At 54.6% G+C, this 22,860-nt stretch overlaps 1 protein-coding gene across 3 annotated transcripts in view; it reads right to left on the reverse strand.

Moving 5' to 3' along the window:
- Positions 1–637: 637 nt before the first annotated feature.
- SAMD4B (sterile alpha motif domain containing 4B) overlaps positions 638–22,860 on the reverse strand; it is a 29,418-nt gene continuing 7,195 nt past the window's right edge. For all 3 annotated transcript variants that reach the window (XM_046682250.1, XM_046682249.1, XM_046682251.1), the window contains 11 exons: positions 13,039–13,509; positions 8,515–8,754; positions 7,840–7,949; positions 7,594–7,680; positions 6,519–6,861; positions 5,699–5,784; positions 5,188–5,306; positions 4,427–4,625; positions 4,112–4,235; positions 2,186–2,269; positions 638–1,975 (listed from right to left, as the gene is read on the reverse strand). In XM_046682250.1, coding sequence (XP_046538206.1) covers positions 1,947–1,975; positions 2,186–2,269; positions 4,112–4,235; positions 4,427–4,625; positions 5,188–5,306; positions 5,699–5,784; positions 6,519–6,861; positions 7,594–7,680; positions 7,840–7,949; positions 8,515–8,754; positions 13,039–13,509 — 1,892 coding nt within the window. In that variant the 3' untranslated portion in view covers positions 638–1,946. The remainder of the gene's footprint in view (positions 1,976–2,185; positions 2,270–4,111; positions 4,236–4,426; positions 4,626–5,187; positions 5,307–5,698; positions 5,785–6,518; positions 6,862–7,593; positions 7,681–7,839; positions 7,950–8,514; positions 8,755–13,038; positions 13,510–22,860) is intronic.

Here is a 22,860-nt window from a genome sequence, read left to right on the forward strand (position 1 = left end):
GGGGGGGGGGGGCGGGGGAGGGGGGCGGGGCAGGAGAGGATCAGGGTCCTGCCCATCAGAGTGGGGCCGCCTGCGTCCTGCACACTCTGCTGTCAGGTCGGGGGGGTGGGCAGCTCTTGCCTCCCGTTGTGTGTGGGGAGGTGTCCCTCGCCCCCTCCCAGGGCCAGGCAGAGCCAGCGCACCCTGAACAAGTGAACAAGACAGGACTGGCTGGGAGGAGGTGAGGGTCCTGTAAGAGGAACACCCTGCTGTTTCCAAATGAGGTGGCCCCTGTCCATCCCATGTCCTGGGGCTGGTGGGAGGGGATCAGAGAAGCCCTGGGAGGTTGAGGGGAGCGAGCAAAGGCACAGAAACATGGAGGGGCCGGGGCGGGGGACTTGCATAGGTTGATGAGTGTGCAAGAGGTACATAAATAAACCTGACGCCCCACCCAGCCCGGCACTGGGAGAGGAGGTGGGGACCTGTAGCAGGTCCCCAGGGCCACCCCAGCCCCTGGCTTTCTCCCCCTGCCTGGGCTGAGAGCTGAGGGAGGTCCAGACCAGGTGGGCAGGGGCAAGAAGGTGGGGAATGGGGGGAGAGTGCAGGGAGGGCGGTGGTTTTAAAATTTTTTTTTTTGGTTTTTTGTTTTTTCCCAACATTTTGTATCTTTAATAACATACACAATGGTTACCAGCCATATTCATAACAAAAGTTATTCATAAAATGTATCTAAAAATAACATTTTTTTTTTTCCTTTTCGGTGTGAAAAGCTTGAGAATGTCCCAGTGAGGGGAGTGGGTTGAGGGGGACGAGGGGGTTGGAATAGGGGACCCTGGCTTCCCCACAGGCTGAACCCCCAAATCCCCTCTCTCCACCTGGGCCCCAGCACAACCCCTCAGTAGGAACAGGGACCAGAGGATCTGTGTGACTGCGGGGCCGGGACGACTCTGGGTTATGATATAGTGTTCCACTTAAGTGAGGTCATGACAGCATGGGGGGTGGGGGAAGGTCAAAAGAAAAGGGGCGATGGGGAAAGAAACCAAAAACCAAACAATCCCCTTTCCCTATTCCTTACCCCCAAGTCTTTGAGCACCCAGACCTGGGAGTGGAGAAGGGTGTGTGTTGGTGGGGGAAGGGGACGTTAAGGCAACAGACTTCCTGACCTCACTGGTGCCCCGGCTCCCCGCCTTCGACCTCTGCATCAGGGCAGCCAGGGCTGGGGGCATGGGGAAGGGCTAGGGGGTCTGGAGGAGGGGGCTCTGCCCTCTCTCCTCGTAAAATTCAGGCTCCCCCTGCCACTTTCTTGGCTCAGAGAGAGGCCTGGGGATTCTAAAAATGAGAGGGAATGATCAGAGAGAAAAACCGTTAAGAACTATATAAATATGTATCTTAAATAGGCCTAAGAAATTAATTGTAGAGAACCTCTGATAAACAGGACAAAAGGAGGTGAGTGAGAGGAGGGTGGCTCCTGTCCTCGGGGCATGACGGGAATGGGAAGGAGGAGGTGGGAGGAGGCTCCTCTCCTCCTCTCAAATGACATTCAGGAGAGCAGGTTATCTACCTCGCTGTCCCTCCCCAGATGTCAGATGGTGCTGAGCAGGCCCCAGAAGACGGGGAGGCTGCTCCCCCGGGAGGGGCAGGCGGCCGGCGGTCTCGAGGAGGCAGGGTGGGACAGGGCCAGGTAGAGGATGAGGGAAGGAGGGGCCAGGCAGGCTGGCCAGTCCCTGCCCCCTTCATCCTGGCTGCCCCCTACCTCCCTGGGCCTCAGCAGAGATCCCTCGACGGGCCTGGGAGTGAGCAAGGCGTGTGCCAATGTTAAACAAAAGTTAAAAGGGTGAGAGAGTAGAAAAATATTAGAATGTATAGCTGAGCCAGCCCACCCGCTCGCTGTTGCCGAGAAGCCCGTTGGGGGTTGGCCCCCGCCCGCCGCCCAGGGAGCCTATAGGTGCGCTGGGCTGTGGGTCCTGTCAGATGGTGGAGGTTTTGTCTGTCCCATCTGCGGTAAGAAAGGGAGGAAGGGAGGAAGATCAGGAGCCGGCGGGAGGCCTGAGGAAAGGCGCTCAGGTAGCCTGTCATCCCAGTCAGGCCCTCCCTGGAGTCCGGCCTCCCCTCGGGACCCCTCAGGATGACTCTGAGTGGCTCAGTTCAGAGGTGGAGACGCTGCTGGGTAGGTGGGAGCTGGGTCAGGGAAAGAGGAAATGCTCACCACCCAAGGCGTGTTCTGTCATGCTCAGACACAGAGACTCCAGAGTGGGATTGATCTCCAGGTCAGGCCCAGGGACCGGGCAGTCTGGGAGGGAGAGAACCGGGGGCAGTGAAGACTGGCCTGGGGAGGAGCAGAGAGCTGGGGAGACACAAAGGACTGGAGGGCTGGCATGGGGGAGAGGAAGGGAGGGGCAGGGAGAGGGAAGAGACAGAGACAGAGCACACGAGGACACGCACGCACTCAGACGGAAGGTGTGACTGGGCAGAGATGAAGGACAGAGACAGGCCTGGGTGTGTCACAAAGCAGGAGAGGTGACAACAGCAAGGGCAGAGGCTGGACAACACAGAGAAAGCCTGGCTTGCAGACAGAGGGAGTGATGTGAAGCCGAGGGAGCTTCCTGGAGGCCACACACAGGCAGTGACTATTCCAGGGACACAGCGCACGCTGCCTTAGCCACAGTCTGGGCATCCGCGCTGGGCACTGGGCAGCCCTGTGCTGTCCGACTGACGACCTGCTCTGTACTTGGTGCAGAAGCTTAACGAGAACCCTTCTCATCCCACATGGACTTGCTCTTCTGGACAGGATGTGATCTGGGCAGGCCCGGCAGGCGGGGCAAATCAGGACGGCAGCCATGGGGCTCGTCCTCAAAGCGCCTCTCAAAAGGCCCTGCTGTTCCGGCGTCTGCGACACAGCCCACCTCCTCGGGCAGCCCTGACCTGACTCTGTCCCGCAATGCTTCAAACCACTCCTCGGCTCCTCACTGCCGCCAGGAGGCAGTTGCCCGGGTTAGGGAGACCCTGCCCCCACCTCTAATCTGACTTCTCATCACGTCCCCCCTGAATCCTGAGCTCAGGCCAGGTCAGACCATCTACCTGTCTCTCCCTAACAAAAAGCTTTTTGACCATGAGCAGGTCACCTCTGCAAGTGTGATTCACGTGTGCAGTTGGGGGGCCCGATCCGACAGCGCAGGCAAGCGGGCCGGCGCACGGCACAGAGGTACAAGGGGACTGTTACTTGTGCTCGGGCAGTTCATCCATCCAGTCATTTAACATCACTTACAAATGCCTCCCGTGCATAGCAAGCCCTGTGCTAGGATGAACACAACGGACAAGGTTCCCTTCGACAGAAGGCAGCCCACATAGTCTCATAATTAAGGCTCCCTACTGATTTGGCAGTTTATGACATGAAGAGTTCAGGGTCTCTCGCAAAACTAAGATCTCTGCAGAGGCAGCTCTTTCCAGATCAGCCTTGTTGGCCTCTGGGCCTCAGCGGCCTGCAGAGGGCCCCGCTTGGGGTGGAGGAATCAAGCCCCACTCACCAAGAAGGCAGGGCGCTCAGCTCCCTCCTGCCCCTTCGCCCTCGTTCTGAGCTCCCATCTCCAGGCTGTCTGTGAAGAGAGGCAGAACGGCCCTCTCCCCTGCCAGCACCCTTAGGAGCAGAACCTGCTCTAAGAGCTGAAGTCTACTGGGTCCTGTCTGCTCACCTGGCTTCTGACAGAATGCCAGTGAACTGATGCGCAGGACTCCCCTCCACAGAAACCTCAACACTCTCTCCCACCCCCTCCAGCCCTTCCAAACGGAGTCTTTAATGATCCTCCAAAGACAGGATGGCCGAGAGCAACACAGACACTAAGACTATGACACAGGAGGGAGATATGGAGATGCAGGGGTGGGAGTAAGGGGAGAGAACACTGAGAGAGAGAGAGAGAGAGAGAGCAGGATGTAAAATATAAAACTGAAACGGGGGCAGCAGGGGGCAAGTAGAAGAAAACCCACGATGCGGGGAGATGGGTACAGAGGGGTGGGAGGTACGGGGAGAGGCACTCTGGCAGCTGAGAAGGGACAGTGGGTACGAGACCCAGAAAAGAAGAGAAAGGCCAGCTAAGGGTGTTGTCGGGGCAGAGTCTCAAGGCTGGGGGCACCTTACCTGGAGGGAACATGAGAATGGCCTGGGGCGACGAGTGGACTGGGAGCGAGTGGGTACGCTGCACAGAGCTGCGGCTCTGGCTGGGCATGCTGTTGCTGCCTCCGGGGTTGGCAAACCACAGGTTCTGCACAGGGCACGGGGAGCGAGAAAGCAGTGAATGAGTGGAGAAGAGGCCCAGGCCCAGGAGTGGTGGAGCTGGCAGGGAAACCCCTCCCCTTTAAGCCGGGCCCAGACGCAAAGGTACGGGCACGCACGTCCCAGGCACTACCACCCCAAACCCAGAAGCGCCAGGTCCTCTGCTTCCAGCCGGCTCACCTGTCGGCCCTGGCCCCCAAGGCTGGGGCTGGTGAGGGCATGGCGGGGGGAGATGCCCCCAATGCCCGAGGGGCTCAGAAGGCCCATCCTGCCAGGCGGGAGGGCCCGGGGAGGCATTGGGAACTGCCGCTGGGTCCGCCGGGCCACCCCCATCCCCACAGAACCAGCTATGGGGAGTGAGTTGGAGCCAAACGCCCAGCTGTGAGAGAGCAGAAGGCAGGGTGTCAGTTTAGGCAGATGGGCCCACCTGTCCACCCTCCTCACCGTGCCCACAGTCCCCGTGGGAGGACAGAACACAGCCCTCTTCCGAGCCAGGACTCCCTGTCCGAGTCCCTGCGCACAAAGCCTGTCTCCTCCTGCCCCAAGGCTGACCCAGGACGGAGATGGGGCGTATGCGAAGGTTCCCCCGTGTCCACTCAAGCAGTTAGTCTAACTTCAACTACGTCTTGAGTCTAACACTCTGGTTTTTGTTTGGGGTGAGAAGGGACTTCAGAGCCCTCTGCACACAGGTGAGAACAAGGGACAGGCCAAGGACCTACTACTGGGACATGCGCTGGTTTTGTCACCCCAGCACCCTATTCTAGTGGTAAGGACATCGTGAGTTTCTTCTGGGAAAGTCTCCACGGGGTGACTTGTCACCCAGAGACTGCATGGGTACAGTCGGATTCCCAGCCCAGAGTGTGAGCTCCCCTCTAAGCACTGTCTGTCCAGCAGCAAGGGCCCGGGGCTGGAAGGCGCCTGTGCCCGGGCCGCCCGCCTACCCTTTCTGCTGCCGGTAGCTCTGCATCTCCAGCGCGGCTTTGCGAGGGAAGGTCCGGAGCAGCTTCAGCACTTGCTGTTTCCAGGACAGCAGCCGTTTCTTCTGCGTCTCCGTGAAAGCCTAGACAGAGTCAGGAGGTTGAAGCAGGGGGCCATGCTTCTCCAGATCCGCCTTCCATTCGTTTGCTAAAACGTCTACCAACTGCCCGCTCTGTGCCAGGCAACACTGGGACGCGGAGGGGCCCTGTGTGCACAGAGCTGAGAGTTGAGCAGGGGGAAGACACACGTGCGATCACAACTGTGCAGAACGCCATGAGGGAGCAGCAGAGGAGGCCCGAGAACCTGCTCTGTCAGGAGGGGCGGGTGAAGGCATCCAGTGACCCCGGCACTGGTGAGATGAGGGCTGGAGGGGGTGGCTGCCAGGCGGCAGGGCCTGTTGGTCCTGAGAGTGCGGGAGGCCTGAGAGGGCGGGGGCAGCGCCCCCCTTTTTGGGAGCCCTGGAGAGGGCCTCACCTCATGAGTCAGGCACTTTTCGATGAGCTGGAGGTAACTGGTGATATTCTCCTCATCTGGTCGGGACACCAGCAGTTGGGTGCACACTGGGGGACACAGGAAAGGGCGGGACGTTAGCCCCCAGCATGCCCTCTGTCATGCTCCAGCTTCCCTGGTCCCAGCTGGCTGGCACAGAAGGACAGAAGGAGTGACAGGAAACTCAGGCTGGATGAGTATCAGCTATGTGCCAAGGTTACCAAGAGGATATAGAAAGTGTCCACCATATTGCTTGGCATAAGGCAGAGATGAAGTCAATGATACCTCTTCTCCTTTAACTCCTGTAACAATCTCATCAGGGTGGGCCTTTCTAGGCTGAGGAAGCTGAGGCTCAGAAAGGTTGAGTCACTTGCTCCAGGTCACACAGCTAAAAGGATCCAGACCCAAGTGGAAAGTCTGCTACGCCATGCTGCCTTAAGAAAGGCTGAGCCCATCATGAGCTTCACCACATCCATCCTTGGACTTCCGTCCCCTCTGAGAGAACCAACAGATTTGCCTTAGCTGTTCACCCTTTACTGTAGGCAGTTTCCACTGACCCACTGCCTGTCCTCCGCTCGGGCTGGAGACGCTCTGAGGGTAAGGGTTGTTTCCTACCATCAGCCTGGACACAGCTGAGGGCAGAGGCCTTGCCACCCTCTGTCTCAGCCACTCTCTGCAGTGCTCTAGTTTCCAGGGCGCTTTAGAAAGCTCTGCTCCTACCATTTAACTTGGATTCGATCCCTGCTGCCTGGGGTTGCTTGGCCCTCTGCCCCAGAACTTCCTACTGGGCCCTGGGCGGTCTCACCTTTGCCCATCACCCGTGTAAACTGGCTGGGGATGTCTCCGTCAGCAACGGGAGCCGGGGCTGGCTCATTGCCATCAGTGGGAGCTGGAGCTGGTGGAGGAGGGTAGCTCTCTGCAGCTGGAGGGTCCTTGGCCTCAGTGCCCTTGTCTGTGCCGGGGTGAGCCAGGGGAGGCTCAGCACCTGGCAGTGGCAGCTCCCCCCGGCCCCCATCCTTGGCAGCAGGGGTGGTGGCAGCGGCGGCAGCCACCGTGGCCTGGAGGACACTGTAGGCCTTGATAGGGGTGATGATGATCTGCTGCAGTTCCTGCAGAGCGTTTCGCAGATTCCCGCCTTCGAGCACATCCTGGGGACAAGGACACAGCCAGAATCACGGGCTGATCCCCTGAGCAATGTAGAATGACTACACAAGTGGGGTCATACAGGGCTTGGAGAGGGCTGGAGGACCCTGGTTGCAGCACATAGACAAGGCAGGTAAGGGCACCGCAAGCCCATGTACACGGACACATCTGTACACATACATTCCCTCCTCTCCCCTTCAGCGTGGAGTCCCACTGAGCTCAGGAGAAGGTGCTTTAATGCTGGGACCTCAGGCTCCCACAAGGATGGGACCAAACTCAGACCAAGCCACTGAAGGGGGGACCAGAAGACAAGCGGCAGAGAAAGGGAAAAGGAGTGCCCATCGAGGCAGATAGGAAGGAGAGTGAGTGGATGAGAAACAACCAAATGGACAGAGAGATCATGAACACAGGGAGACACTCGGCTCTACCAGAGAGACGAGTCAGAAATGGAAAGGCGAAAGGAGAGAGAAGGGACGGAGTCAACAGGCAGAGTCTGGAGGTACAGCCCAGGACAGACGAGGAGGGAGCCTCAGTCACAGGCACGTGAGGCCTATGAGCTGACTTGCACTTGGTCCCCGGAGCCTGGCTCCTTAGGGCTGGGGCCACTGGAGGTCAGACCTGAGGGCTGGGGACCCCAAGGGGAGGCCACTCAGGCAGCAAGGCCGACGCAGAGCCCTGAGTCTACTGTGCCACTGGGCAGCCAGCTGGCCTTGGAGATGGGGATACTGGGTCCTTACCTTCTCCAGGGACTTGAGGACGCTCTGCCTCTCACGCAGCTTCTGGATGCTCAGGGCTATCTTGTGGCGGGCACCTTTGGTGACATTCTGTGGTAGGGGCAGAAGGGGAAAGGAAGCTGGAAATGGGAGGGTGAGGTATTTGGGGTGCTCCAACAAGGCCCAGAGAGATGAAGGGGCTCGGGCTGCAAGCGTAATGTCAACATGGTGCTGTCCCCAGCACCTCCCTGACGCTCCCTGTGGCTTCACCTGAGACTCCAGGCGCTGCTCAGTCAGCGTCATCATCTCCTCGTAGCTCATCTGGGAGAAGAGGGCCGCGTACTTGTGCAGGCGGAGGCTCTTGAGCCACGAGGGCACATCTGTGGAAAAGGAAGGAGCAGAGGTCAGGAGCCTGGCCCTTGTGATCAGCGCAGAGGGAGGGCTGTGTGGAGGGCCCAGGCATAAACCACAGGCAGCCTAAAAAGCTGCAGAAAATCGGGAGGGGTAGGGGGAAGCCAGGGGTCCAGAGCTATTTCTTCTTGTGCCCAGCCAGACCCTTCTAGGTGGCTCTCCCTGATCAGGATGGCTGACCCTTCTGCGCTGCTTGACTGGATGTGTACTAGGATGACCTCACTGATGTCTCTCCAAGTCCTCCTGGAGCCTCTGTCCATCAGTGACCACTGTGTCCTGGCCTCCTGGTCAGACTGGGGAGTCTGAGGGCAGGGGCTTCTTCCCTATCAGACCAGGGCCTGTAGGGGGCTCTCTGCTCTCTGTCTCCCTAAGGGCAGGGACTGTCTCCTCCCCTCAGACTCGTCCCTACTTGGGGGAAGGTGGGGGTGGACAAGCAGAGGGGAAGCTATCAGCTCCCTTCTGTCCTCTAAGCTCTGCAGAAACCTCTCTCCAGAGGGTCCTAGTGCCGCCGCCCACCCCCGCCCCACACTGTACCTTTCATGCCACTGCCGTCCTCCTGGAAAGTGTTCCGGCTGGAGCCCTGCTCCTCCGTTTGCTCACTGCCAGAGGAGGCCACGCTGCTCTGGGGTGAGAGGGGTGCGTGGTCGGGCGTGGTGAAAGCAGCCCGGGCCCCTAGCTCCTCTGGACTCGGCCACTCACCAGGGGCCTGGGGGCTCGTGGGGATGAGCGACATGGAGCGCTTCAGCGGGCTGGGGTGGATTTGGCAGGGGAGACCTGGCCAGAGAGGGAGAGAGGCAAGAAGACATCAGACTTGGAGATGTGACCACAGGAGACATGCCCCCTGGTCAGTGCCATGGATGGTGGCTCGGCCCCAGAATCCAACAAGGGGAAGGGACCCTTGGGCCTGAGGGGAACAGCCTAACAGATACTACTTGTTCCCTCATCCCCCTCATCCAACTCATGGGCAAGCTGTCAGCCACTTCTCTGAACCTCTCCACTTCCTCTGCTGGCACCCTGGTCCGAGTCACTGGTGTCCCTTGCTGGTATCTTGTCTTCATTCTTCCTTCCTACAGCCCATTCGCCTCACGGAAGCCATACTGATCCTTCTAAAAATAAAAATCTGACCAAGTCAGTCCCTGCTTAAGTCCCACCTTCACACTGAGAATCAAATTCAAACCCTTCCACACACCTACAAGGCCTTGCAGGACCTGGGCCCTGCTCACCTCTGACCTCTCATGTCCCACCACTCACCCTTCGGCTCACGTCTTTCTAGCCTTGCCCTGACCTGCACGTTTGTTCTGGAACACCCAAGCTTGTTCTGGCCTCAGGACTTCCGTCCTCGCTCTTTCTTTCCATCCTCCTGACCTCAGCAGTTGGTGAGGTCTTCTCTCTTCCGAGGCCTTCCCTGAGTAGCCACCCCCAACAATCCTGCTTACTCTACCACATTCACTGTCTCATTTTCTTACAGCACCTATCACAACGTGAAATAGCCGTATCTCCTTATTTTGCTTACTTGCGTACTAACATACAACAGAAGATCTGTGACAGCAAGGACCTGTCCTGCCTTCAACACCACTGTCTCCTCAGTAATTACAGTGGGGCCTGGCCCAGAGGAGCTGCTTCATTGTACTTGTAAAGCAAATGAATGAAGTATATAAACTGCTTCCTCAACATCCTGGTCACTGGTCCTCACCACCTCCCAAAGATCTTCCCTGTACTGAGCCCAAACCAACCACCCATGAGACCCAGGGGCTCTGGGTAAGCCCAGGCCCTCTTCCACGAGGTGTTTCACAGCCTCCATCCATCTCATACCTGAGGTGGGAAGAGGGATCCAGCTTGATTTTTAACCATTGTCAGGACAGGGAAGGTGGTTCCAGACCACAAGCTTCCAGACCTTTCCATGTGCTATTCCTCCTGCTGAGCTCACCGCTCTTCCACTTTTATCTGTCAGCCACTTCAGCCTTCAGCCCTCTGCTCAAGTGCTCCCTCTTCTGTGACTCCAGCCTGTGTTCCCGGGCCCCTGCGCTGCTACCTCGACCCGAGCACTCACTGCTCCTCCGCTAGCCTGCCGCTCCACTGAACTCTGGGCTTGCGAGGACTCCAGGCCTCTGTCGGATGGCAACCCCGCCCAATCACGTCTGCATTCCCAGGATCAGGTGCAGGGCATGACACACAGGGACCCTCAAAGTTTCATAATAGCCAAAAGGAGGGCACCTGCGGTCCTAAACGTGCTAAGGGGGCCTCTGAGCTTGACAGAAGGAATCCAGAAGTACCTCAAGTGAAGAAAAGGAAACAAAGTCAAAAAGCCTCACTCTGGGTAGGTGAGAACATCAAGGCCAGGGAGCACAAGCCCTTTGCCCCAGTTCCCACAAGGAATTGGGAGGCAGAGACAAAAGAACCCCAACCTTGTTTCTGATGCAAAGGCTTGGATTCCTGCCAGCGCTCCACTGCCACTCAGACCAGGAACGACAACCAGCCTGGTACAGGTCCCAGAGCACCTTCCCTAATCTGCGACATCATCTATACTCCTAGCCAGGAAGTCAGCTGAGGGAGAGGGCAGTGCACTAACCTACTCCCTAAGGCCAGCCTCCACCCCTGCCCGTGACCTCGGGGGTCGGTCCTCTACTCAAGCTTCCAGGCCTCTGGACTCCCATGAGATGGCACACTCTGGGCTCTGGGGGGCTGGGGAACCCTCAATACAGGCTTGTTTGCCTGTCTTGGTGCCTCAGCCAAGAAGGGAGCAGCAAGGCTGAGACGGCAGGAAATTATCCTGATTGGAACGCTTGTGCAGTTCCTGAGGAGCCCTGCACTGGGGTGGAGGCTGGCCTCAGAATGGGAGTTATAAAAACAGGAATGCCGGTCAGAGATCCAGGGCCTCACACTCTCCAAGAAACCCTGGTCTGTCCTTGGCAGCACCCCAAACCCACCCTGCCTGCCCTTACAGGCCAATCCTTGCTCCTCACTCAAAAATATTTTAATGGTTTCCTGTTTCCTGCAACTGCTTGAAATTGAAAAGCTTCATCCTATCCTTCAAGGGCCCCCGGAATGTGGCCCTAACATACTGAGATCTGGGAGTCAAGACAGACCTGAGTTCAAATCCTGGCTCTGCCACCAATTATACTGTATGATCCTGGGCAAGTCACTTCATTTGCTTCCTCTGCCTCCATTTCCACGTGAAATCCGTGGCACGGAGGCAAGCACATGGTCAACGAGAATATCTGCTACTGCTACTACTCATTTAAATCCTCGCATCTCTCCATTCCAGTCAGACCATACTCCAGTTTGCCACCCCTGCACCTTTACGCTGTGCCCTTTACCTGGAACATCCAATTCCTTTCTCTCTCCTGGTTCAAACCCCCTGTCCAACATTGTTCCAGCTTGGTCCTTTAATAGCTGCTGTCCCCATCATGGGGAGGAAACAATGTATGGGCAGCCTGCATGGGTGACCCCTCTCTTTGATGAGGTCTGAGCATCTTTGGGAGGGTCATTTTCAGGAGGAGGCAATGTAGCATAGCAGTTAAGATACGAGCTGTGGAGCCAGATGGCCTGGATTTAAATTCTGGCTATGCCACCTTGGGCAAGTGACTTTTCCGTGACTCAGCCAAGGAATTTATATGTATAAATAAAGTTCTGAGAACAGTTCTTGGCAAAGACTAAATACCCAATATATTTTAGCTAGAATTATCATTATTAATATATCCTCCCAATCTGGACCCAGAGACTGTGATGCTTTGAGACTATAAAACAAGGTTCGAGACACCTTGGGTTGCTAGAATCCCCGGAAATGCCATCCTATCCCTCTACATTCCCTGATTCTTGCCAGCACGTGGGAGGGAGGCAGGTGAGCAGGACATTCATATTTAACTGGGCAAGAAAGAGGCTCAGGGGGCAACTGATGTGTAATAGGTGCCACAGAGCTGGGCGCAAGACCTGTTGGCACAAATGACATCTCACTGGCACGCTCTCCTGGCCTGCTTTAAGCAGCGCCAGCCAAAGGGAATTGGCCAACCTGAGGTTAAACCTTGGAGACCTCTTGCCTTGAATCAGGCCATGTCACCTCACCAAGCCTTGGAAACGTCACTCTCCCTTATCCTGTTCATTTCAACTAACATTTCGAAAACTCACTGGAATACCAGCTCCTCCGGCTCACCCGAGCCTCTGGGCGCATACTAAGAGACCCCTTTCAAGACCACTTCGTTGGAGGACGACACAAGAGGTCAGAAGCAGGCTCTGGCATCAGACTGCCTCCCTCTGAACCTCGGCCCGTTCTACCACTTATCCTATGTGTGACCTGGAATACATGACTTCACCTCTTTGAGCCTCGGTGTCCTCATCTGTAGAATGGGGCTAATGATACAGCTGTGGATGAGGATTAAATGAGATCATGTCTGAAAAGTGCTTATAAAAGAGCACCGAGCATGCTGAACGCTCAACAATGTTACCTACTATTACTAATGCCTCGTTGCGTGACTTACATCTTACACAAACAGGCTTACGAACACAGATTTCTCAGAAACAACGCTGTAAGCTGAGGCCAGATCCAAAAACCCAGAATGTCTGAGCTGGAAGGGATCTCAGATTATCATCATTATTAACTTAATGCCTTCAGAGGCCAGGACGGTATCAGACATGCCCAAAGAGGGGGGTGGGGACAGAGGCCCATTGGGCACACGTGCAACATCTTAAGGGGGTTGGACGATATTCAATTCCATCTTGTTACTGCTACTAGGAATTCAGGCCTTTAAGTGCCAGATCTTTTGACTTTTGAAGAGAAGCTGAAATCTGGATTTTTAGGGGAAAAGCCCTGATTCTTTATATCACCAAATTTATTTTAAAACACAACAAAATAAAATCAAAGTTTTGTCAAGTCTGGGCTCAACAGAATGCGTCTGTAGGTCAGATACGGCTCTGGGAACGCCAGTTCACAACCTCTGCACTGTCTCAGAAAGCTGAGGCCCAGAGAGGTTGTGTGACTTGCCTGGGGCCATAGACTGAGTGGAGAGCCCAGTCTGACGCTTTTCAAGTAGGCATGGCCTCCTGGGACCCCCAGGCCCTCACCTGCATTTGCGTTGCTCCCAATACTGTTGATGGCCGGCGGCACGGAGCTGGGTGGGTGGAAGGGCACGTGTCCATTTTCCCGGGGTGGCTTGTCCTGCCAGCCTGGCCCTGCCTCCCCGGGGCCCAGCTCTGCGGGCCCCCCCCACTCATCTGAGCCCTGGCGCGAGTGGTAGGTGGGCTCGGGCCGGCTGCGGAAGCTGCTAGCCAACCGCTCTTCCAGGTGGCTCAGCCAGAGGGCCAGCGCGTTGCGGTCTTCCAGGGTGGTGGCCGGGTGGATGAGGGCGTAGGAAAGCAGCTGGCGGCTCTCCTCGATGAAGGCATTGCTCTCGATTGAGTAGGCCAGCACCTTCTGCAGCAGCCTCATGTACTCCGACTTGGCCTCCGTGTTGCCTGGCTGAAGCAGGGGCAGGTGGGACAGCAGGAGGGACACTACCTTCTCTTTGGACTCCTGCTGCCACTGGCTGACGATGGCTGCAGAGGGGACAAGAGGGAATGTCAGCGGGGCGGGGTGGGGGACTCCTACAAACCCAGGAGAGCTGTGTACAGCCTGCTCCCTCTGCTCCAATTTCCTCTCCTTTCTCCTTCCATGACCCCCAACCTTGTCCCGCATACAGGTGAGATCAAACACACTCACTCTGCTTCCAGAGTAACTTTTCCTGGTTCCCTCACTCCTACTCTCAAACACCTGCTGTGCTCCCAATCGACCAAACTTGCTCCTCTGGAATCTGAGCTCCTCCTACTGCCCCAGGCCCGCTCTTCTTGCTGTATGCCTGCTCTTTGTCTTTATGGCCTCTACCTGCTTTCCCCTATCCAAACAGCTTCCTTTCTGACTGGGGAGGACAGGGGTATATAGTGGTTAAAACCTGGACTCTGCAATCAGATGGTCTGGACTCCCCAACTTTCTAGCTGGACCTTGGGCAAGTCACCTGGAACCACACCAAGCACTGATTTCCTCACTGAAAAAGTCTGAAGGTAATCACAGTGCCCAGTTCACAGTGTGGCTCTGAGATTCGGCGAGCTCAGAAAGAACGGAAAGTGGCCTGGCATACAGAACATATTTAGGGGCCAGCCCGGTGGTGCAGCGGTTAAGTGCGCATGTTCCGCTTCAGTGGCCTGGGGTGCGCCGGTTCGGATCCCGGGTGCGGACATGGCACCACTTGGCACACCATGCTGTGGTAGGCATCTCACATATAGAGGAAGATGGGCACGGACGTTAGCTCAGGGCCAGTGCTCCTCCCCAAAAAGAGGGGGATTGGCAGTAGTTAGCTCAGGGCTAATCTTCCTCAAAAAAAAAAAAAGAACATATTTAATACACGCTCGCTGTTGTTTTTAACTGGGCTCTCTGCCTCTATATTCTCCCCCTCTCACCTGTCCCACACACCCAGACGGATTTATCTTCCTAAAGCACATCAAGATGTCACCTTCCTGACCAGGAGCTCACAATGGCCATCAGCACCAGCAGACTCAAGTTCAAGAACTCCTACCCCAGTCACCACCTTCATCTCCAGGGCACTCCCTACCTCCTATTCCTCCAGAGGAAGACTCCGCTCAGGACAGCCCCACCTTCCCTGGGGCTCTCCCCATGCCGCATGCATCCAAACTTCCACACTTGGCTAAGATTCAAGGCTTTAGCCTGCAATAGCCTCCTTCCTCTTATTCAAATTCTATGTCTTTTATGGACCTCTTAAACCTGCCCTCCTCCAGGAAGCCTCCCTTGGTTACTCCATGCCATGGTGATCTGGTAACACTCCTTCCCACCCCACTGTCCGAGGGCCTGAATCTGTCCTGTGGAGATGAGCCAGGTTTCCTCTCTCGACCCAGAAGGGAGCTCGCAAGAATAAGGCCCCAGGCTGGTCACATAAAGGAGGCCTTGGGAAGGAACCATTACAGGTCTGACTGTCCTCCTTGAAAACCTTGTTATCACCTCCCTGACCACCTCAGTGGAGTGGAGGACAGGGAATAATGCAGACAGGGCAAAGGAAAGGGAGAAAGAATACCAAAAACTTGAGAAAAGGGACAATGATCAAGGACTGGGGCCAACTCTGCACTCGCTCTTGGGTAACTGGGCTCATACCTGTAGCCAAGGGAACAATTTGCAAACCATCATCAAGGGAATTCTGAGAGATGAGCTACTGAGTTGTTGTTGAGGTCCTGGAAAGGGGCAAAGGAGCTGGCTCTAACCAGACAAAACTAAGACCCCAGAAGGTGGGCGATGAAAACGACCAGGCAGAGATGTGGCTTATGTCCCTCCTCTCCCACTTACTGACCAAGTTACTCTGGGCAAACGTGATCACTTCCTGAGCTCTATTTTCTCTATCTGGAAAGTGGGGCTCAGAGCCATTCCTACCTGGCATGGCTGTGATGAATTAAGTGAGACCACAGCACAAAGTGGGGCAAAAAGTAAGTCCTCAGTAAACGTTATCTGCTATTTATGACATCGTGCTTACTACGTCTTACTATGGCTCTTGCCTTTCAAACACCCACAGCGATTCTAAAGGCACAAGCCAACTCCAGGCCCAGGAAACAGATGGGCTGGGAAAGGGTATATACATAAGCAGAGTCTCAGAATCCCAGGCATTTGGATTTCAAGTAAGGCCCCATCTGGATTCCTCTGCATCTGACCGTGGCTCAACCCAATTTCCTTAGGGCTGAAGATCCTAAGGACCTCTGGTCTCCTCTGTCCACACTACAGGCCAGACACCTGGCCACTGGGAGCCTTGCCTGAGAAATGCCCCTTTCACATCTCTCTTTCTCCTAATGACCTGTTTGGAAATCTATGGCTTGGGCATTCACATAAACTTCTAATTCTGCTTAAATTTGCAGCTTTAAAAAAATGCATCATACACAAACAACTCCCAACTCCTGGCCTACAATGTACATTTTCTTGGCCTGGGCCTCTCTGCTCCAAGCTTCCTAGAGAACCCGTTAGAGTACCCAGGGATTCATCCATTTCTTCAGTCATCAATTCACACTATGCCCCCAGTACTGCCCAAAAGAGAATAGTAATACTACACAAAAATAGTAACAATGGATGGTATTTATTGAGCACTGACTATGTACCAGACACTACGCTAAGAACATGACTGTTCTTCATCCTCACCTCAACCCTGTTTTAACATCTACATCTTGCAGATGAAGAAACAGATTTGGGAAGGTGAAGTCACTTCCCCAAAGTGACAGAGCCAAGATCTGAACCCAAGATCCGGAGGTCTGTCAGCCCCCAGAGCTGGGAGGAACTGTTGCCCACAACCCTCTGCTATCTCTCCAACACCAACTCTCTTCTTCTCCCCCCGTCCCTGGCTTTCCAGGTCTGCTCCCGGACCTGTCACTCAAGGTTAGGACATCTCATGCCCTCCATTTGTCTTCTCCTGAACCAGCTCCCTGGACCACACAGCTTTCTCTTAGGTCATCTCCAGGTCAAAAGCTCTTTCCAAAGTGGGACAAGACTTCTTGACTTCAGGAAGCCTTCGCCTTTCCCACCTTCCCTCCTCCCTCTGCCACTGGGTCACATAGGAAGGAACTCCCTGGTACCCCATTTCCCTGATTTAGTCCCTGAGTTTTTAGTTCTTGGGAAGAAGGAAGAAGAAATCCAGCGATAAAGATTAACAACAGAACGTCAGGGACCTGCATCCCAGCTGTGCCATGCAGTTGCCTGGGCAATGTGCTTCCTCCTCTGTAAAAGAGGGATTACAGGGCTGCAGAGGATTTAGGGAGACAATGCAGTACAGCACCTAACAGAGTCGGCCCGCAGTGAGTGCTCAGTATGCGACTCAGTGATCGGTGCCTCTCTCCCCTCTCCTTCAGCAGGGGCAGCCCACCCCTGCGGTTCTACTCTGAGGTTCTCAGTCGCTGTTGTTCAGTCCTTGCAGGGTAGCCAGAAGCATCTGGGACAGAGAGAAGCCTTGTCTAGTCCCTCCCCCACCCCAGAGTACTGCCAGGACCCCAGGGCTAAGGGACACAGCTTCTCCTTCTGGTACTGCCAGGGGACGTGACAGAACAGCCCCAAGGGTTGGGCTCAATGAAGGACCTTGTTCTACTGCAGAGAAAGGGTAGAGTGGTTTTGGACGAATGGAGGCTGACTCCGGGGAAATGAGTGTGCATGTGTCTGTGCGGCGGCGTGGTGGGGAGGGCGGGCCTCCCATGACTGGGAAGCATCAGCGAGCACTGGCACTGGTCCAAGGAATTTGTGCAGCCTCAGGCCCCTTGGGGTGAGCCCAGCTGGGGCTGCAGATGACGGGTGGGGATGGAACTTCTAGTTTCCTGCCCAGATCAGAAAAGCCTGGCCCAGAGTCGAGGCACAGCAAGGGCCCAATGAATACCTGTACAATTGAACCCAGATGGTCCCCTGGAAGGTACTGGTGTCTATGTACGTATAATATGCCCTCTCCAGGATCCCCTGACCTCAGGTCACCCTGTCTCGTGTCCTAACAGAGTATACCGAGCAAGAACACAAGTTCGACAGGCAAACTTGCCTGGATTTGAAATCCAGCTCTGCCCCCATGACCTAGGTCAACATATTGTGGGCCAGTCTTTTACCCTCTCTGAGCCTTGGTCTCCTCTCCTGCACAATGGGGGCAGGAGAAGCCCCTCCGTCACAGGGTTGTTGTAAAGAGTCAATGAGACAATAGTGCAAAGCACCTGCCATGTGTTAAGGGCTCCATGCATTTTAACTACCATTGTCGTTGCTCCCGGTTGAAGACCTAGAAAACCTAGAGCCCACGCTGCCTGGGGCTGAGGAGAGTACTTCACGCAGAAGGGCACATCTGGGCCTCCCCCTTAAGATTCCCGACAGGGGTGGGGAATTTCACGCAGTTATTTACCCAAAACAGACACGTCTCTGGTTTCTCTGAGCTAGAGGCACAACAAGCAGTGATGAAATTCTGGAGGTGGGCGGATGGGGGAGGGGGCTGGGGAATGCGGTGATGCCACCGCTGCCTCTCACCAAGCTGTAAACCTGGACTCCCCAGGCACGGAGGGGACGAGGGAGACTGTGCATACGAGTGATCCTCCTTGGCCAGGTGACCATGACCCTGGGTCCTGGCAAATCACAAGAGCCAAATACATCTTGGAGTCTGCCATAAAAGCAAACCCATTTTTATGTGCTGGGCTTTTGCAACAATTGTGGCAGCCTCAGGCACCACGACTGAGGGGCTGGGGTTTGGCTCCAAACGTGCCCTTCTCCGCCTCACTCCAGCTCACACAAACATGGGGGAGGGCTGGGGGGCTCACATTTTTGTTTGATGAACTGTGTCAGCAGAGCTTGAAAGGGGAGGGTGGAGGCATCCGAGTTAAGCTCTGGTGACTCACTCAGAAAGGGCCCCTCCTGACCTCAGTTTCCCCACCCAGATTCAGTAAGCCAGAGAGGGAGGGCCTTAAACCTGCTGGATATGGGGACTCTGACTCAGAGGACGAGAGAGAAGAAATGCAGGAAGTGTGGCCCAGGAAGCTACAGGACCAGGATGGGACGGGGATTTCAGCTTCTCTGGCTCCACCCTTCTGGTCCAAGTGAGCATCAGGGGAAAAGAGAGCCAGGATTACTGTTACAGCTCCAAAGAGGCAGGGAAGACAGCACTGGGAGAAGAAACAGGGATGATGACAAGGGGAAACCTGGGCCTCTCCTTGCCCGTTCCAGAGACCTTTGAGGTATTGCTTTTCTGTTCCTGGGCGTTGTCTCAGATTCTACTTCAGGAAACCAGTGCTGGCTGCCTGGGCTGGGGGACTTGCTACACCCTCCCAGCTGCTCAAGAGGAAGGGAGAGCCCAGACCACAGCCCACTCCCGCCGCGCCCACTCCCCACTCCCAATAGGTCAAATGACAGTACCCTCACCACCTTCCTGGGCCCACCCACAATCAGTGTCAGTATTAAGACAAGTGGTTGTCCACTGGATGCACACAAGAGCCAACTAGGAAGCTTAAATATAATTATATATATATGTATATATAAATACGTAAAATTAAATATTAGACTCTCTGGGGATAGGACCCAGGCCTCAGATTATTTTTACAAAGTCTCTGGGTGATTCTGACATGAGGCCAGGGTTGGTACCCACTCGCCTAGATCAAGCCCTCTGCACTTGCTGCCCTTTCTGAGGAGGAGACGGGCAGGGTCTCTCTGGGAGAACCGGAGGAAGTAGCAGGGTTGGGTGGGTGGGACATGAAGCACAACCCCAGGAAAAGGCAGAGGAGCTGCCGCACTGCTCGGCCCTCCCGGCCTGGAGGGATCCGAACAGCTGAAGATGAGCCTCAGACTCTGTAACAGGCAACTCTTAACCAGGGACTGCCGGACGGACTGAACTCAAGATTCGGTTTGCGGGTTAAGTGCGCATCTTGCTGGGGTAGGGGGTTGCGGGCAGATTCTTCGAGGGGTCCATCTCATAAAATATTAGAACTATTGCTTTAGGGGCTGGCTCCGTGGCTGAGTGGTTAAGCTCGCGCGCCCCGCTGCGGCGGCCCAGGGTTCGGATCCTGGGCGCGGACATGGCACTGCTCGTCAGGCCACGTTGAGGCAGCGTCCCAAAACAACCCACAACTAGAAGGACCTGCAACTAAGATATACAACTGTGTACAGGGGGGGTTTGGGGAGATAAAGCAGGAAAAAAAAAAAAAGAAAAGATTGGCAACAGTTGTTAGCTCAGGTGCCAATCCTTAAAAAAAAAAAAAAAAAAAGAACTATTGCTTTAGAAGAATGCTGGGCTCCCAAAGAAAGAAAGAATATGCCTGGATGTGGCTCTGCCTTCTTTAGCACATCATTTCAGAGCTCAAGAGGTGCTTGGAGAGTATCTAGAAAAGCCCTCCCTGTCCAGATGCGGATCTTCAGGCCCAGGTCACAAAACGAGCTAGTGGCAGAGCTGGAGCCAGAACTCCTCGGTGTCACAATTCCTATTCTCATGAAACATGAATCACCCAGCAGAGCATTCCCTCTCAAACAGCCTGGTCAGCAGCAGAACCTGGGCACTCGTTCCCAGGCCCATCCCCTCAGGATTCTGATGCAGTGGGTCTGGGTGGGCCCAGGAATCTGGATTTTAACAGCCACCTCTTGCCCCACCAGGTGATTCTGACAGTGATACAAGTTTTGGAAACACAAGGGAATGGGAAGGCCATCATGAACAGAGAAGGAGAAACAGAAGATAGACAGTTCCTCACACAAGGCAGGCTTTTAAGCTCAGGAAGTAATCCCTCCTTCACAAATAAGGCTTGGGGGTTCTTCTACTTGAGGGTGGGAGCAAGACAGGAGACACAGGCCTCCTTAGTCTCAGAGCCTCCATGTCTAGCACGAAAGAGGCATTCAAGGCTCTACAGAATTTACCTTTGTGATCACTTCTCTCTCCAGCCATCCTTTGCTCTAGTCCTGGCAGGCTTTCTGCTGACTCTGGAATACACCATGGCCGTCCTTTTCTTCCCTCATTCTAAGTTTTCCCTACCTCTCCATCCAGCTTATTATATTCTCACCATCTGACAGGGGACTGGGTACAGACCTTCATTCATATATTCATTCAGCAGTCAATTCATTCCACAGCAATTCTCAACCCTGGCTAGGCATGATCCCCAACATCCCAATGCAAACCATTTGGGATGGGCCTCACCTCAGGTTCTTGGTATAAAGTGTACCATGTCTTTCAAGGGCAATGTGGTGACAATAAATATTTTAAATGCACATCATTTCAAACTAGCAGTTCCACAGAATTCTGGAATTTATCCTAGAGATGCTTAAAGTACTCAATACAGCACTGTTTATAAGAGTAAGACCAAATATACCATGGGGTAGAGCCTACCGGTCAAGAGCAAGAGCTCTAAAGTCAAATTCCAGCTCCACCTCTGACCACTGTATGACCCAGGGCAAGTCACTAAACCTCTCCAGACGTCAGTCTCCTCATCTGTAAAATGGGGGAATGATAAGACCTACCTAACAGAGCTGTTGTGAGGGTTAAGTGACTCATAAAGGTAAAGCACTGCTTCATACACGCATGGGGCTCTATAAACGTTACCTGTTCTTCCTATCAGGCAGCCATTAACAATGAGGTATTTATGTATGTGCTGAATACGGAAGGATCTTCAAGTTATATTGTTAAGTAAAAAAGCAAATTGGTTAATATGCAGTGTTCTGCTCTACACATTAAAACAGAACAATGGAACAGCTGGAGGGAGAACACACATGTGCTCACACATGCACAGAATATCTCACAAAACAGACACAAACTGGGAACACGGAAGTACGGAAGGGAGGAGACCTCACTTTCCACCTTTCATAGGGTTCGATTCTACTACAACTCTTGAAAACAAAAGCAAAAACTAAAAATGCTCTAATAAATAAACAGCAATCAGCACAACTGGTGATTCTGATATACAGCCAAGATGAGCACCAGTGCTCATCCAACCGCTACTCGGGAGGTGGTGGGGGGGATGGGTGACAAAGCTGCGTAAGACACTGGCCTGCTGCAGAGGAGCCCCCACTCTGGGGGCAGAGCCACACCACAATCGCGGAACCCCCGCCCCTGGGGCTAGCACGGGGGGAGCCCTCCCTGGTGCCGAGGGTCGGAGGGCTGTGAGGTGGCTGAGCTCTGAGCCTGCTGCAGCCCAGCTGGGTTCCTGCTGCTCATTCTCTGCCAGACTGGGACATAAGCTGGTGTGACTCCTGGCCTGACTCCTTCTCCCCTGCAACCATGGTACTTCTGCGACTTGTACTAAAAACTCGGTAAAATAAAGGTGATCGTTGCTAAGGCAGGCGGGCCCAGGGGGATGAGGGAAGCCAGGGAGCTCCCCAAATCCCAAGCCTAGCAGCCCATGCTGATTTCCTCACTATCAAACGGGGATAACAACAGTGCCTATTTCATTGGGTTGTTCTGAGGACCAAATGAGTTATTGACAATAAAAACAAATGACATTGATCGTTAACTACATGCCAGGCACTGTCCTCAGAGCGCACAACTACCCTAGAAGGTAAGCATAGTTATCACCTTGATTTTGAAGAGGAGGAAGCCAAGGCTCAGAAAGGTTAAGTTATTGGTTATATGGCAAGTGACAGAGCTGAGATCTAAACCTAGACAGTGTGACTCTAGAGCTGCTTTCAAAGCCACTATCCCAGTGAAGCCAGTACTGGGCTTGTTGTAAGGGTTCAATTATTATGAAGAAGGTGGGAAGAGTTTGGACACTCTCTACATGGAGGCCCTGGGCCCCCTCCCCAGCTAGCTTTCAGGTGCGCACGACTTGCCCTCTTCTCTGGCCTCCATCTCTCACCCATCAACGAGGTCAACAGCTTTCCAGGCAGCCCTGAGGAGGCCCAGAGGCCCGAAAGGCTTCAGCAGTGCCCCTGAAATGGTTCTCTGGCCTGACTCCTGTCTACAACTGGGGCCCTAGGGAGAGGTTCTAGAGAAGCCCGGCTCACCCATGCCACCACCAACCTCATGAGACACAGAGTGCCTCTCTACTGAGTGCTTGGGGAACCAACACGGACTATATCTAAATGCAAAACTCTCTTGAAGCTGTTCATGCCTTAAGTCCAGCCTGCACTTGGGGGTAAAGAATAGTACGAGATGACTTGTGATTTTGGAAAAGTTCTGAAACTTCCTCCTGGCTCCGATGTCCTAGAGCTTGAGAAATGATTTAACACTCACTTCTGACCCCTGTTCATAGCTCATGACTTTAGTCTCTTCCCTTCAGCTACCCTGTGTGATCCCTTCTCTGCTGTGGGTGGTCTCCAGTTTGTACCGCACTCCCCAGGAGTCCCCCATTCCATGCCTGAGGATATCTGGCAGCAAAGCCCCAGGAGACCCACGATGATGACTTGGGAGGTCAAGGACTCCCCACCCACCAAACAAGCCTAGA

This window comes from Equus quagga, chromosome 13 (genome assembly GCF_021613505.1).
Source record: "Equus quagga isolate Etosha38 chromosome 13, UCLA_HA_Equagga_1.0, whole genome shotgun sequence".
Taxonomy (NCBI): domain Eukaryota; kingdom Metazoa; phylum Chordata; class Mammalia; order Perissodactyla; family Equidae; genus Equus; species Equus quagga.